The sequence below is a fragment of the Balaenoptera borealis genome (assembly GCF_965194805.1).
Source record: "Balaenoptera borealis genome assembly, chromosome: 19".
Classification (NCBI taxonomy): domain Eukaryota; kingdom Metazoa; phylum Chordata; class Mammalia; order Artiodactyla; family Balaenopteridae; genus Balaenoptera; species Balaenoptera borealis.
Window position 1 is genome coordinate 11,247,143 of NC_138878.1, and position 14,269 is coordinate 11,261,411.

The 14,269-nt window shown below is 50.8% G+C and overlaps 1 protein-coding gene across 2 annotated transcripts; it reads left to right on the forward strand.

Moving 5' to 3' along the window:
- The first annotated feature begins 777 nt into the window (after positions 1–777).
- LOC309616139 (carbohydrate sulfotransferase 6) lies at positions 778–11,667 on the forward strand. Of its 2 annotated transcripts, XM_082366388.1 has the most exons (3): positions 778–834; positions 9,285–9,360; positions 10,193–11,667. In XM_082366388.1, exon 3 carries the CDS (start codon positions 10,209–10,211, stop codon positions 11,394–11,396), a length of 1,188 nt encoding a protein of 395 aa, XP_082222514.1. In that variant the 5' UTR covers positions 778–834; positions 9,285–9,360; positions 10,193–10,208; the 3' UTR covers positions 11,397–11,667. The 2 variants fall into 2 exon arrangements, with proteins under 2 accessions (XP_082222514.1, XP_082222515.1); XM_082366389.1 differs by lacking the exons at positions 778–834; positions 9,285–9,360 and adding an exon at positions 9,373–9,527.
- Positions 11,668–14,269: the final 2,602 nt, after the last annotated feature.

Consider the following 14,269-nt stretch of genomic DNA (forward strand, 5'->3'; position numbering starts at 1 on the left):
TCCTTCACAAGGGCCTTTTGTGTTCCCAGTAGCCTCCCTTCTCTGGGGATTGGAGGGGGAAGACAACTTTTTGGTCAATTAGTGGGATGAGAGCTGACTGCGAGCGCCCTCTGACATCCTTGGCCCAAGCCGGGCGCCCCCGGCAGCCCCCCGGGCCCACCTGTGCCCTCCTTCCCCGGGGCTCGCCCGCCCCCGCCGCTGGACGGCCGCCCCTCCCCCGAGGCGTGGCCCCTCCGCCCGAGGTGGGCAGGGTAGCCGGAGCCGGGGGCCAACCGGCTTTTTCCTTCCCTCCCGCTCCGGCTCCCGCCCGCCGGCTCCGGGACCGCAGCCACGTCTGAAAGCGCCTCATTGTGCGCGCTCCGCTCGGGCAGGCAGCGCAGAGCAGCGCCGCGGGCCGCCGGCGGCCGCCCAGGTAGCGCGGGGCGCGGGGCCGGGCACCCAGGGGGCTCCGGGGCAGGAGGGCCCGAGTCTGTTTCTTGTCCTTGCCCCGGGACTGCTCCGCCAACGTCGCATTCTTACGACACCTCTCTTTTTTCAGGGGAATCCTGCCCTGTTTCCTGGTTCCCGCCGCCTTGGGTCTCCAGGTGCCTCCAATATCTTGGTATCCGCTTCCCAAGTCCATGCCTCTTGGAGCCCTCTCCCCGGTGTCACTGGGTGCCCCTTCATAGCCTTGGGACCCTGCGGAACAAATCAGCCGCAGCGGACTCTCCCGGCGAGGAGACAGAGCGGCTGTGGAGAGGAGCTTGGAAAAGACGTCCAGGAGCCTTTGCTGAGACTGGGGCCAGAGGCGTCTGCCTCCCGCCGCGCCAGTCGGGCTGGGACGCCTCGCTTGGGGTACGTTGGTTCGTCCTCTCTCCGCGCGGGATGCCCACACCCTGCGCGGCCTGGGCCTAAGCCAGTGGCACAGCTGGGAAGGCCCTGATCTTGCAGCCGGGTCGGCTGTGCGAGTTGGAGCTGAGGGTGGTGGTAGCGGTTTTATCAGAACGTGAAAAGAGCATTGCCGCCCCGAGTGCGGGTTGGAAAGTGTCTTCCTGGGGCTTCAGCTGCGCAGGAGATCACGGCTTGGGGATCCCTTGTCTCTTGAAACTTGAGTTTCAAAGGGTATGGCTTTAATCTAGAAAATTCTCCAAGGGCTTTTTCCAGGGAACTCTGGAGGAAAAGCCGCTCGGTGAGTGAATTTGGAACCAGATCCAGCTGAATGTGAGTCTGGCGGGCCCAGCTCCACGCTGCTGGATCTTGGGCAGCAATAGAGACCTCTCTCTGCCTCAGCGTAGGTGCCCAGCAAGTGTTAACTCTCTTTCCTCTTCCCTGTTGTACTGGAGGCATGAGGATGGGGAAACTGAGGCCTCAAGAGCAGAAAGGACTTGGCTGAGGTGAAGCCATGCGTGAGTGAGCCAAGTACCAGAGCTAATAAGAAGAGCATGCTGCGCAGGGAGCGTTGGCTGTGCTCAGGGTTGCATTGTTCCATTTACTCCTCTCGGACCCGTGTGGTAGGCGCTGTTAGAGCCTCGTTTACAAGGGAGCCAACTGAAGCACAGAGAGGTTAGGAGTGACCTGCTCAAAGTCACACACCTCACTGGTGGTAGAGCGAGATTTTAACCCAATCTGGCTTCAGGAGCCAGGCTTTTAGCCATTATTCACTGTCTTCTGTTTTGTATGTAATGCCCCTGCCTAGGCTTGCCACTTTCTGCGGCTAGGGTGCTAGGGTCACTTGGACCTGGTTAGGCTATTGTCCTTGAGCTTTCCTTATGAAAAGGCTTTCCCTTGGATTCACTGAATATAGTTGTGACCCAGGATTTGGGTGATTCCTGAACAAATACTTATAAGTGTACTATGTGCCAGACATTGTTCTGAGTGCTTTATAAATATTAATTCATTTACTCTTCAAATCAAGCCCATGAGTTAGGTTATATTATTTCCCCTATTTATAGATTAAAAAAAAAAAGGCACAGAGAGGTTAAGTCACTTGCCCAAGATCACACAGTAAGTGATCAAGTGGAGTTCACACTCTTAGCCCCTGTGCTGCTCCTACTCCCTCTAATGAGATAGGGTCCCACTTCTAGTCTAGTAAGGGGAGTTAGGTACAGAAATGCATGAACAAGAGTATTCTGGGTGGTGATAGTAGCATTAACAATGATTTCCCCATATCACCTAATACTCAGTCCACATTAAAACTTCTCTGATTACCTCACAGATATCTTCTTGCACTGGGTTTGTTCGTATCAGAATCCAAACAAGGTGCACACGTTGTCTTTGGCTGTTTTGTGTTTTGAGTTGTTTTCTTCTAAAACAGTCCCTTCCTTTTTTCATTTTATGTCATTGACTTGTGAGAATGATTTACTTTTTAAAAATAAATGAATCAAAATAAGAGATTAAAAAATAAACCAGAGAACATTCCAGACTATCCCTGTATATATAAGAGAGCTCAGTCCACACCTGGGGGAACACAAAGGAACGTGCAAAACATGCACCCTCTACACCCATTCCCTGTGTGTGTTACTGCAGAGAAGAGGTGGGTGCCCCAGACTTTAGGGCACTTCAGCCGTCAGGTGCTGTGATTTAGACCAACTTAGGTGCTGTATAAGGTGTGCTTTGAGGATCCCCAAAGCTCAGAGCCAGGGAAAAGGGTTTATGCGTTGATATCTGCTCATCTGCTCTGAAATGCCCCCGGGGTGGCTCTGAGCCAAGGAGACTTGAGGCTCCTTTCCCAGACTAATTTGATTTCATTTCCCAATAGATTCTTGCAGGCAGATCTGTTTTCTCCAGCAGCATCTGGGCTGTGCGACTGTAGCCTCCATGCCTCTGGCTGGTGCCACACAGCTGTTCCTCAGGGCAGGCGCAGAGACGGCAGATGTGGCCAGGGCTTAGGGCCAGGCACGTCTCCTGCCACAGCCTGGCCCAACCCACAGCCCTGAGGCTGAGTGTGGGCTTGGGGGCCTTGACAAGCCCCTCAGGTAGTTCCTTCCCATGCCCCTCTCCTCTGGCCACCTGGGTACTCAGGTCAGGTGGGAGATGGTTTGCAGGCACCTCTCTCCCTGCAATGAAAGCTGAAGTAGGCAAACTCCACCCATGCCTCCTTGAACCAATGGAATAGAATTGATAATTTATGATTGACAAAGTAATAAAAGTCTCTTGGAGGCCACCTGGAAAATGCAGCAAAGCAATAACAAGGAAAAAAATTACCTGTAATCTGGCCATAAAAAGATAGCCACTGATATTCAGCATGCATCCTTCTGGATTTCTTTCTATACATAGTCGTGATTTTTTTTTTTTTAATAACAGCTTTACTGAGATATAATTCACATACTTTAAAGTTCACCCTTTTAAAGTTTCCAGTTCACTGGTTTACAGTAGATTCAGTGCTGTGCGTTAATCACCTCAAGGTTCATCTATGTTGTAGCACATATCAGTATTATTTATTGCCAGATAATATTCAATTATATGGGTACACCCCATTTTGTTTATCCATTCGTCAACTGATGGACATTTAGGATGTTTCCACTTTGGGGCTATTATGATTAACGCTGCTGTGAAAGTTCATGAAGTTTTTGTGTGGACATATGTTTTCAGTTCTCTTGGATTTATGGTATTGTAGAGTGGAATCACTGGATCACATGGTAGCTCTATGATTATCTGAGGGACTACCTGTTTTCCACAGCAACTGCACCATTTTACATTCCCACCAGCAGCATATGAGGGTTCCAGTTCTACCATGTTCTCAGTAACACTTGCTATTATTCGTCTTTTCTCTTATAGCCAACCTAGTAGATGGGAAGTGGATGGGTATCTCATTGTAGTTTTGATTTGCATTTCCCTAATGACTAAAAATGTCAAGCATCTTTTCATGCACTTATAGACCATATATACATCTTCTCTGGAGAAATATCCACTCAAATCTTTTGCTTATTTTATTTATTTATTTATTTTTGGCTGCGTCGGGTCTTCATTGCTGCGTGGGGGCTTTCTCTAGTTGCGGCGAGCAGGGGCTACTCTTTGTTGTGGTGCACAGGCTTCTCATTGTGGTGGCTTCTCTTGTTGAGGAACATGGGCTCTAGGTGCGCAGGCTTCAGTAGTTGTGGCACGCAGGCTCAGTAGTTGTGGCTCGCGGGCTCCAGAGCGCAGGCTCAGTAGTTGTGGCGCACGGACTTAGTTGCTCCGCCGCATGTGGGATCTTCCTGGACCAGGGCTCGAATCCGGGTCCCCTGCATTGGCAGGCGGATTCTTAACTACTGCTCCACCAGGGAAGTCCTTTTGCTTATTTTAAAATCGGGTTGTTTCTCTTTCATTGTTCAGTTGTAAGAGCTCTTTATATATGGGTATAAGTCCCTTGCTATATATATATATGATTTGCAAATATTTTCTCCCATCTCTGGGTATCCTTTCAGTTTCTTGATGGTGTTCTTTGATGTTCATATATTTTTAACACAATTGGATGTTTTGTTGTGTTTTTTCCACTTGATATTATATAGTGAAGTGCTCTAAAGTTAGACAACTGGGGTTCATATTCTGACTTTGCTGCTGTGTGGGTCCTTTAGGCAAGTGCATAAATCTTTCTAAGCCTTAGTTTCCTCTTCTGTAAAATAGGGATGAGCATCAGATGCACTTCATAGGGTTGTTGTGGGGTAATCCTGATTTAATAATCAGAAGATGGGTGGGAAAGGCTTGGCATATAGGAAGCCCTCAACAGGTAGTATTAACTGGTGTTCCATGTTTCCCACTCCACTGTAGACACCCATCTTTCTCCTCCTCTCTCTCCCCTTTTCTCCCTTACTGCTTTTTCCTTGTCTCTTGCTTTTCTTTTCTCTTTCCCTCTTCGTCTTTCCTCCTCTTTCTTGCCCTCCTTGTCAGCCTTCTCCGTAACAGATGCCTTGGCCTCCACTAGAGCTGGTTTGCCTCCAGGGATGGCCCTTGACGCCTAGAGTCCACGCATCCCTCATCCGGAATCTCTTTTCTTTAGCCTTTGGGATTCCTGAACAGGGATGACCTCCAGCTGATGCCAAAATGAGAGAAATCTGAGCCAGGGATTTGTACCTAGTATTACCTTTCACTCCCTTAGATTCTGTGCCAGGGCTGGGGGAGGCTGGTGACCGGAGGAGCTGCTGAGTCAAGGGCAGGCAGAGCAGAGCTACAAGTGAGTGCTGCCCAGAGAGCTGGATCCCTGGGCTCCTGCCCGGGCCCTGCTGCGACAAAGCCTCCCCTGTCCTGTAGCTCAGTGTTCCCATCTGCACATCAGGTAAAACAATAGCACCTTCCTATGTCTCTCAGGCCAAGAGTTAGTCAGGGATGGTTAGAAGCTATCGAAACTTTAAGATGCTCAGCAGAAAGAAATACGGGACAAGTGGAGAGTTACTCCCTTTGGATTTGGATAACAGAGGACCTGATATCAATTCAGCAAATATTTATTTTTATTTTATTTTGTTTTATTTATTTATTTATTTTTGGCTGCCTTGGGTCTTCGTTGCTGCGCATGGGCTTTCTCTAGTTGCGGGGAGCAGGGGCTACTCTTCGCTGTGGTGCGCGGGCTTCTCATTGTGGTGGCTTCTCTTGTTGTGGAGCACGGGCTCTAGGCGTGCGGGCTCAGTAGTTGTCGCTTGCGGGCTCTAGAGCACAGGCTCAGTAGTTGTGACGCACGGGCTTAGTTGCTCCGAGGCATGTGGAATCTTTCTGGACCAGGGCTCAAACCCGCGTCCCCTGCATTGGCAGGCGGATTCTTAACCACTGAGCCACCAGGGAAGCCTCAGCAAATACTTATTAATATCATCGACTCACTCACACTTTGGGACAATCCCTGACATGACACTTAACTATCTTATTCAGGCAGGATTCTTAACTTTTTTTTTAAAGCAATCCAGTGATTTTAATGTTAGGTTGTTTTTTGTTTGGAAAAAATAAGAGGTTACTTTACAGTCTCTGCTTCCTGAAATGTGGCGTCAGGCTTAAATAGCTGGATCCTTTTTTTTTTTAATTTTTTTAATATTTGTGGCTACGTTGGGTCTTCATTGCTGCATGCGGGCTTTCTCTAGTTGCGGCGAGCGGGCTTCTCATTGTGGTGGCTTCTCTTGTTGCGGAGCACGGGCTCTAGGCACGCGGGCTTCAGTAGTTGTGGCGCACGGGCTCAGTTGCTCCGCGGCATGTGGGATCTTCCTGGACCAGGGCTTGAACCCATGTCCCCTGCATTGGCAGGCAGATTCTTAACCACTGCGCCACCAGGGAAGCCCCTGGATCATTTTTTTAAAATTGATCCCACTCTTTGAAAGCCTTATAATTTGTAGGCACTGAATTTATGACTATACAACTACTGTTTCTGAAAGGACAGGAATTAAAAAGCTGCATTGACCTCCCACCAGTGCAGGACCAGTTCCAGGTTCTCCCATGTGCCAATGGGCAACGTGTCTTAGTGGCCTGAATACACAGGATCCCAGCTCTCTACTATGCGAGAGCTAATCTTGCTGATCTTGGATACAAAACAAGGCCTCCAGGCCTTTTGATAAAATTGATTAGCATTTCTCTCTGCCTTGTCTTGTTAATTGAGATTTTACAGGCTATCATATTGGCCATTATTATAGAAAGCAGGATAGAGCCCTTTTCCTGCCTCTTAGTCCCTTTTCCTTCCCTCCAAATTACTGTATTTACGGAAACAATATGCTTCAGTAAGTAGGACACTTTCCTTTTTTTTTTTACACTTTCCTTTTTTTTTTTTTTTTGGCTGCGTGGCTTGTGGAATCTTAGTTCCCTGACCAGGATTTGAACCCGGAACCCAGGCCCTCGGTAATGAAAGCACTGAGTCCTAACCACCACCAGGGAAGTCCCGACACTTTCCTCTTCACATACTTCTTACTGAACCAAATCTGTTTCATATTCCTTGAGGCAGGTACTGTTTCTCTAATTATAATTTTACACAAATGATGTTCTATGTATAGTGAGGGGGAGGGAATAAAAGAGGTTTAGGGAAATTCAAGGAGCAGTTCTGGGTAGATTGTATAGAATAGGGCAAGTACAAGTTGAAAATCCTGGGCTGTGGCCCTGTCAGCAGTGTCTAGCTGTGTGAGGTCCAGGAAAGCATGTATCACTAGGTTTTGCTTTCTTTAACAGAAAATCTGCAATGAATGGGACTGGGTTCAATGGGATGATTTCTTTCTTTTCTTTTTCTTGAGACACTGTACGTACAGCCTATTTGGCCTTCCTTCAGACCCTTGAACATGAAATGCTTCTTCTCAGAGCCTTTAGAGATGCTGCTTCATCTAACTGACTACTCCGAAACTCTTCTCTCTGCCGGTTCCTCACACAGCCCTTCCCATAGTTAATCCCTACTCATCCATCAGAACCCAGTTCAGCTAGTACTTCCTAAGGAAAGATTTCCCTACTTGCCCTTAGCTATGGGCTCCCATAGCACTGTCCTTCCCCTCCATTACACTTAGTGTGCCCCTGAGGTGGCCGTTGAGTTGAATCACCTCACACTTGAGCTAATTTATGTCAGCAAAAATGAGTTAGAGTTTCCTCCCTCTCCTGCACCCTGTTCTCGGGAAGCACACCCTCGAGGAGAGGAGGTGACACGTGCGCAGAGCAGGTGGGTGGCTGCTGACCTCCTCTTCAGTGTGATCCACGAGTGGGCGAGGCATCCAGGAGGCAGTTCTGGACTCAGCAGGTGACAGAGCTGTTGGGCGTCCTTCACCCGATCCTGCAGCCTCCTGATAAGGGGAAGGAGTAGATATGGGCTCTGCTCACGGTTTAGATGCCAGCTTCCTCAGTGGTGAGGTGGACAGTGAAGGTGGCTTGGTGGGGAGCAAAAGGAAAGAGGAAAGAAACTTCCAGGTCCTTCCCTTCCAAATCAGCTCATCCTTGAGATCATTGCAGGAGCAGCAGTGCAAAGAGAAGAAAACTCTGGGGCCTCGGGGTGTGGGAGCTGGGCTCAGTGTTCCTTTCACTCTGTAGGACACTCTGTGGGACACTTTTTAAAATTTTTTATTTTTTTTAACATCTTTACTAGAGTATAATTGCTTTACAATGGTGTGTCAGTTTCTGCTTTATAACAAAGTGAATCAGTTATACATATACATATGTCCCGATATCTCTTCCCTCTTGCATCTCCCTCCCTCCCACCCTCCCTATCCCACTCCTCTAGGTGGTCACAAAGCACCGAGCTGATCTCCCTGTGCTATGTGGCTGCTTCCCACTAGCAATCTATTTTACATTTGGTAGTGTATATATGTCCATGCCACTCTCACTTTGTCCCAGCTTACCGTTCCGCCTCCCCGTATCCTCAAGTCCATTCTCTAGTAGGTCTGCATCTTTATTCCCGTCTTGCCCCTAGGTTCTTCTGACCATTTTCTTTTTTTTTTTCTTTTTTTTAGATTCCATATATATGTGTTAGCATACGGTATTTGTTTTTCTCTTTCTGACTTACTTCACTCTGTGTGACAGTCTCTAGGTCCATCCACCTCACTACAAATAACTCAGTTTCGTTCCACACTTTTTTTTTAAATTAATTTTTATTGGAGTATAGTAGATTTACAATGTTGTGTTAGTTTCTGCTGTACAGCAAAGTGAATCAGTTATACATATACATATATCCACTCTTTTTTAGATTCGGTTCCCATATAGGTCACTACAGAATATTGAGTAGAGTTCCCTGTGCTATACAGTAGGTCCTTGTTAGTTATCTACTTTATATATAGTGTGTATACGTCAATCCCAATCTCCCAATTTATCCCTCCCTGCCCCGGGGTGGGGTACATTCTTAAGATCCACTAAAGGACTCAGGGGTGGTTGGGAGCTACAGGGGGCCTGGGAGAATCTGGGATTCCAAGCGTAGGTGACCTCAGGGGTCTTATCTGGGTGGAGACTTCCCATGGTTCCTCCTCTCCAGACACAGCTGAACGCTGCAACAGTAACATGGGGCGTGTATGGCACTTTACCAAGCCCTTTCCTCGTATGTCTTCGTAGCAGCATCCCTCACGAGAACCCTAAGGTCAAATGTTATCATCCCCATTTTACAGAGGAGGATATTGAGTCTTGGAGAAGTTAAGTCATTTGCCCCAGGGTTCACAGCTTCTGAGTGGCATCAGAGGAACTCAAACCCAGCAGGAGAGACAGTTATTTCACTCCGATCTGGAAAAATGTATCCAGCTGCCTGCTGGTCTGGGCCCAGCTCCAGCCAGGGGCAGGACAGCTACACTCCCACCCGTGGGGAACTTTCTGTCAGTCTGGGAAGGCCGAGCCCTCCCAGTGTGCAGGGCCATCTCCTCCTGTGGGACTCTGACCCAGCTTCCCTCCTGCTTTCCCAGGCCCTGAAAAACCTCCAGGCATCTCCCATGGATCTGTGATCGAGGTGGGCAGCTCTCCCAGCAGCCCTGGACAGCAGTGAGTAACCTCAGCATGGAAAGGGGTCTGACTCTGCCCTCATCTCTCCCCTTCTCTGTCTCCATCCTACCTCTCCTTTAACTGGTTTCTTCTGCAAAATTACACGAATCCAGAAGGATATCCTCCCTTGGGAATCCATGCATCCTGCAGCACTTCACTCTGCATGGGTGAGAGCAACAGTCGCTGTTCTTTGTCTATGTGTTTATTTTGAATAACAAAAGTTGTATCTGCTTTTTTAAAAAGTCAAACAATGCAAAAGCACACTATGTAGAAAGTGCAAGTTTTCAGTTATGAGAAATGCCCCACCCCTCCATGCTCATCCCAATACTCCAGAACCAGAATGAATCCCCTTTTTACAGATGGGTAAACTGAGTCACAGAGAGATGAAGTGTTTGGTCCAAGATCATAGGCTAGGAAGTGGCGGAGCCAGGGAGGGTTCTGCCAAATCACCCATCAAGCTATTTAGCTAAACAACCTACAACTGTTGCCCTAAAAGGAATTTTAAGTGAAAAGCAGGAATTCTGTTTTAAATATATTTCCCCCTCTGGATAGAAAGAAAAGGGGGCGTGGGGAGAGAAAGAGAGAAAAGGGAAAAAACACTGCCCATAGTATTGTGCAACTGGCCTTTGGCTCTGCAAAAGCTGGATCATGGCTCATGTCTTAAAGTCACATTCCCGGAAGGGCGCCCAACTGAGACGGCCGTGGCCTTGGGAGGCCTCCACAGGTGGGGTGGTCAAGTCCGGGGCTGCTCCCTGGCAGCACCAGACAGGAGTTGGGGTGTGGGATGGGTGAGCGGGCCGCGGTCCCTGACGGCTGCACTCTCGCTCCGCAGGCCCCCGGCCGGCGGCATGTGGCTGCGGCGCATCTCCAGCACCGCGGTGACCGCGCTCCTGCTGGCGCAGACCGGCCTCCTGCTCTTCCTGGTCTCCCGGCCCAGGCCGCCGTCCCCGGTGGGTGGCGAGGAGAGGGTGCACGTGCTGGTGCTGTCCTCGTGGCGCTCGGGCTCATCCTTCGTGGGTCAGCTCTTCAGCCAGCACCCCAATGTCTTCTACCTGATGGAGCCCGCGTGGCACGTGTGGGCCGCTTTGTCGCAGGGCAGCGCGGTGGCACTACACATGGCCGTGCGCGACCTGGTGCGCTCCGTCTTCCTGTGCGACATGGACGTGTTCGACGCCTACCTGCCGTGGCGGCGCAACCTGTCGGACCTCTTCCAGTGGGCGGAGAGCCGCGCGCTGTGCTCGCCGCCCGCCTGCAGCGCCTTCCCGCGCGGCGCCATCAGCAGCGAGGCAGTGTGCAAGCCGCTGTGCGCGCGACGGCCCTTCGGCCTGGCCCAGGAGGCCTGCCGCACCTACAGCCACGTGGTGCTCAAGGAGGTGCGCTTCTTCAACCTGCAGGTGCTCTACCCGCTGCTCAGCGACCCGGCGCTCAACCTGCGCATCGTGCACCTGGTGCGCGACCCGCGGGCTGTGCTGCGCTCGCGCGAGCAGACGGCCAAGGCACTGGCGCGTGACAACGGCATCGTGTTGGGCACCAACGGCAAGTGGGTGGAGGCCGACCCGGACCTGCGTGTGGTGCGCGAGGTGTGCCGCAGCCACGTGCGCATCGCCGAGGCCGCCATGCGCAAGCCACCGCCCTCCCTGCGCGGCCGCTACCGCCTGGTGCGCTTCGAGGACCTGGCACGGGCGCCGCTGCCCGAGATCCGCGCGCTCTACGCCTTCGCAGGCCTGAGTCTCACACCGCAGCTCGAGGCCTGGATCCACAACATCACCCACGGGGTCGGGCCAGGCGCGCGCCGCGAGGCCTTCAAGACCACGTCCAGGGACGCGCTCAACGTCTCGCAGGCCTGGCGCCACACGCTGCCCTTCGCCAAGATCCGCCGCGTGCAGGAGCTGTGTGCAGGCGCACTGCAGCTGCTGGGCTACCGGCCAGTGTTCTCTGAGGACGAGCAGCGCGACCTCGCCCTGGACCTCATGCTGCCGCGCGGCCCGGGCAGCTTCAGCTGGGCATCGTCCACTGCCGAGCACTCGGGGCCGTAGCAGAGGCCCCCAGCTGTGGCTGGCGGTTGCCAGGGCCGGGAGACTCACGCGTGGTGGGGAAGGAGCTGGGGCGCACGAGGCCGGGAGTTTGGGAGGTCCCTCATGTAGTAGGAAAGGACCGACTCCCCAAACTATGTTTCTTTCTCCCCACTTCTTGTTTTTCCTTTGAATCCTCTTTAGGAGCTAGACTCCCGTCACGCACACTCTTCATGGAAAGCAGACTCGTGCCCCCACTTCCTCTGGGCACAGGGAATAAGTTCAGACGACTTGGCTCCTACTCCAGCACTTTCTTTCCCCTTAAGTCTCCCTTGGGATGCCTCATCCTGCAGCTGAGAAGGCTGTCCCGGCCCTGCCTGGGAGTGGAGGGACTCTGTGGTGAGCTGGTCCCTGAAGTCGGTGCATCTCCCCCTACACACACCCCGTGCCTCTGGCACCACACGCCACCAAAGCCAGTGCTTTTATGTTCACCTGTATCTTCAGTAAGAAATCAGCCAAGGTGCCTCTATCTTGTGGTCTCCCCTTAGTCTCTCTCTGCCCCAATCTCCTGGGAGCCCACATGCCCCCATCACCTGCCCAGGGAAGGTGAAACTTTGATTTGTCCTGACATGAAAGATCCTACCTACAGAAATAAACATAATTCACCTGTATGATGCAGATTAGAGTTTACAGCCTGTAAAGTTTGACAAGCAAAATGCAAAAGTGAAGGGACTTGTCCAAGGCCACACGATGAGAAGGAGGATGAAGGGAGGAGGGGGGGTTTGCTCCGGGGCCATAGTGGGGAGGAGAGGGCGAATCAGGCTTGCAGAGGCCTGTCTCCTGGACAAAGAAGGGTCAGGTTTTTCCATCTTATTTGCTCAAGGGATCAGCAAGCAGCCATGGCTAGGGCCGCAGCTGCGAGGTGAGATATGGGAAGTGGTGAGCTCTGGGTCCAGGGTGCAGAATCTAGGGAGCCTCCTAGATAAGCCTGGAGGGAGGCGGTGAGGGGGAAAGGTGGAGGGAGAGAAGGCTGGGCAGGCCAGGGCAGCAAGCCAGGCAGAGCGTGTGGCAGAGCAAGAGGTTGGCAGCAAGATCAGTGCTTGGAGGGCAAGTCACAGGGTGAATGTAACTAGATAAAGCTTGCCAGGAGCTTGGAAGAAAAAGGCTCTGGAATGGTTGTCTTCCCGTGGTCCTTATGTGGCAGGCCCTGGAGAAGAGCAAAGTACGATTCCTAGCTGTGAGCCACAACACCTGGCTCTGGCGGCAAAGCATCTTATTAAACGGATGCTGGATTTAAAAAAGGGGGGGGGGTAGGGGGATGCCGGATGTGTAGAGGGCTAGTCCTGAGCTCAGGAAATGAAAGCCAGCCATGCTTTAAAAATGTTTAAAAGAAAGGGGGGGGGGGGGATTCCCTGGTGGTGCAGTGGTTGAGAGTCTGCCTGCCGATGCAGGGGACACGGGTTCGAGCCCTGGTCTGGGAGGATCCCACATGCCGCGGAGCAACTAGGCCCGTGAGCCACGACTACTGAGCCTGCGCATCTGGAGCCTGTGCTCCGCAACAAGAGAGGCCGCGACAGTGAGAGGCCTGCGCACCGCGATGAAGAGTGGCCCCCGCTCGCTGCAACTGGAGAAAGCCCTAGCACAGAAACGAAGACCCAACACAGCCAAAAATAAATAAATAAATTTTAAAAAAATTCTATGAGAACAAAGTTAAAAAAAAGGGGGGGGGGAGGGGAAGCTCACAGCACCTCTAGGAAGGACAGGGAAGCAGATTTGAGTCCATACAAATAGAATACCCCACATCACACTGGGATACAGAGTTGGTCTGGGGACTGACAGTTGCCACCAGAACTCCTGTGCCCATTACCTCTGGAAGTGAGGGAGCTGCCCTCATCATTGCCATCAGTCACCAGAAGGGATTCTGGAGGTTGCTGGCTTCTGATTCTCAGCCTGGGTGTGGCCTTGGATTGGTGGGACCTGGATGGTAGACCCACATCCTCGCTGCAAAGCAGCAGGTCTAGGGCAATCTGGCACTTTCCATTTCTTTTCTTGCAGGGAGCAGAGGTATACTGACCTTGAAGCTGAAGCTTCAGGATGCCTCAGTTGGGGATCCGTCAAGCTGTAGAAACTTCAGGCCCCATAAAGCCCCCATCTGCCCCTGCTCACAGTAGCATGGAGAAGGTATTTAAAACCCAGAATTTATTAATGGAGACTTTGGCTTGGAAAGACTAAGGTCACATAGCTTAATATATGGGCTGGAACTCAAACGCCTATCTTTGACTTCAATACTTTTGGTTCTAACAAGTAAACTGAACTGGGGATGCAGCAGAGGACTCCATCACAGGCTTGGAAAGCCAGATCATTACCCAGAGACGTGGGTCTCTGGGTCAAGGAGTGGTCCTGGCATTTTGTTTGTTTGTTTGTTTCCAGTTTTATTGAGAAAGAATTAACATACATCACTGTGTAAGTTTAAGATGTACAACATGATGGTTTGATTTGCATGTATTGTGAAATGATTACCACACTAGGTTTAGTTAACATCAATCATCTCATTTAGATACAATAAAAAGAAAAGAAAAACACAATTTAAAAAATTTTAAATTTATAACTGTTATAAGAGATGAAGATTTAATACCTCCACCTCTCCTCATCTTCTCTCCAAAGTTTTATCATACTTTTAATTATATAATTGACCTACAGTACTGGCATTAGTTCCAGGTGCACAACATAGTTATTTGATGTTTCTATATGTTACAAAATGATCACCACCATCCTGGCATTTGTCTGCAGACATCTCAAGGACCAGAATGATGAATGGTGGGCAGTTGGCTGGGACAATGGGGCCACTGGTGATAAAAGCAGCCTGCTGGCCCTGCCTGGAAGGAGCGCATTGTTAA

Bases quoted from the DNA above. Each gene is read 5' to 3' on its own strand.
- LOC309616139 (XM_082366388.1), top strand. From the start codon at position 10,209: ATGTGGCTGCGGCGCATCTCCAGCACCGCGGTGACCGCGCTCCTGCTG.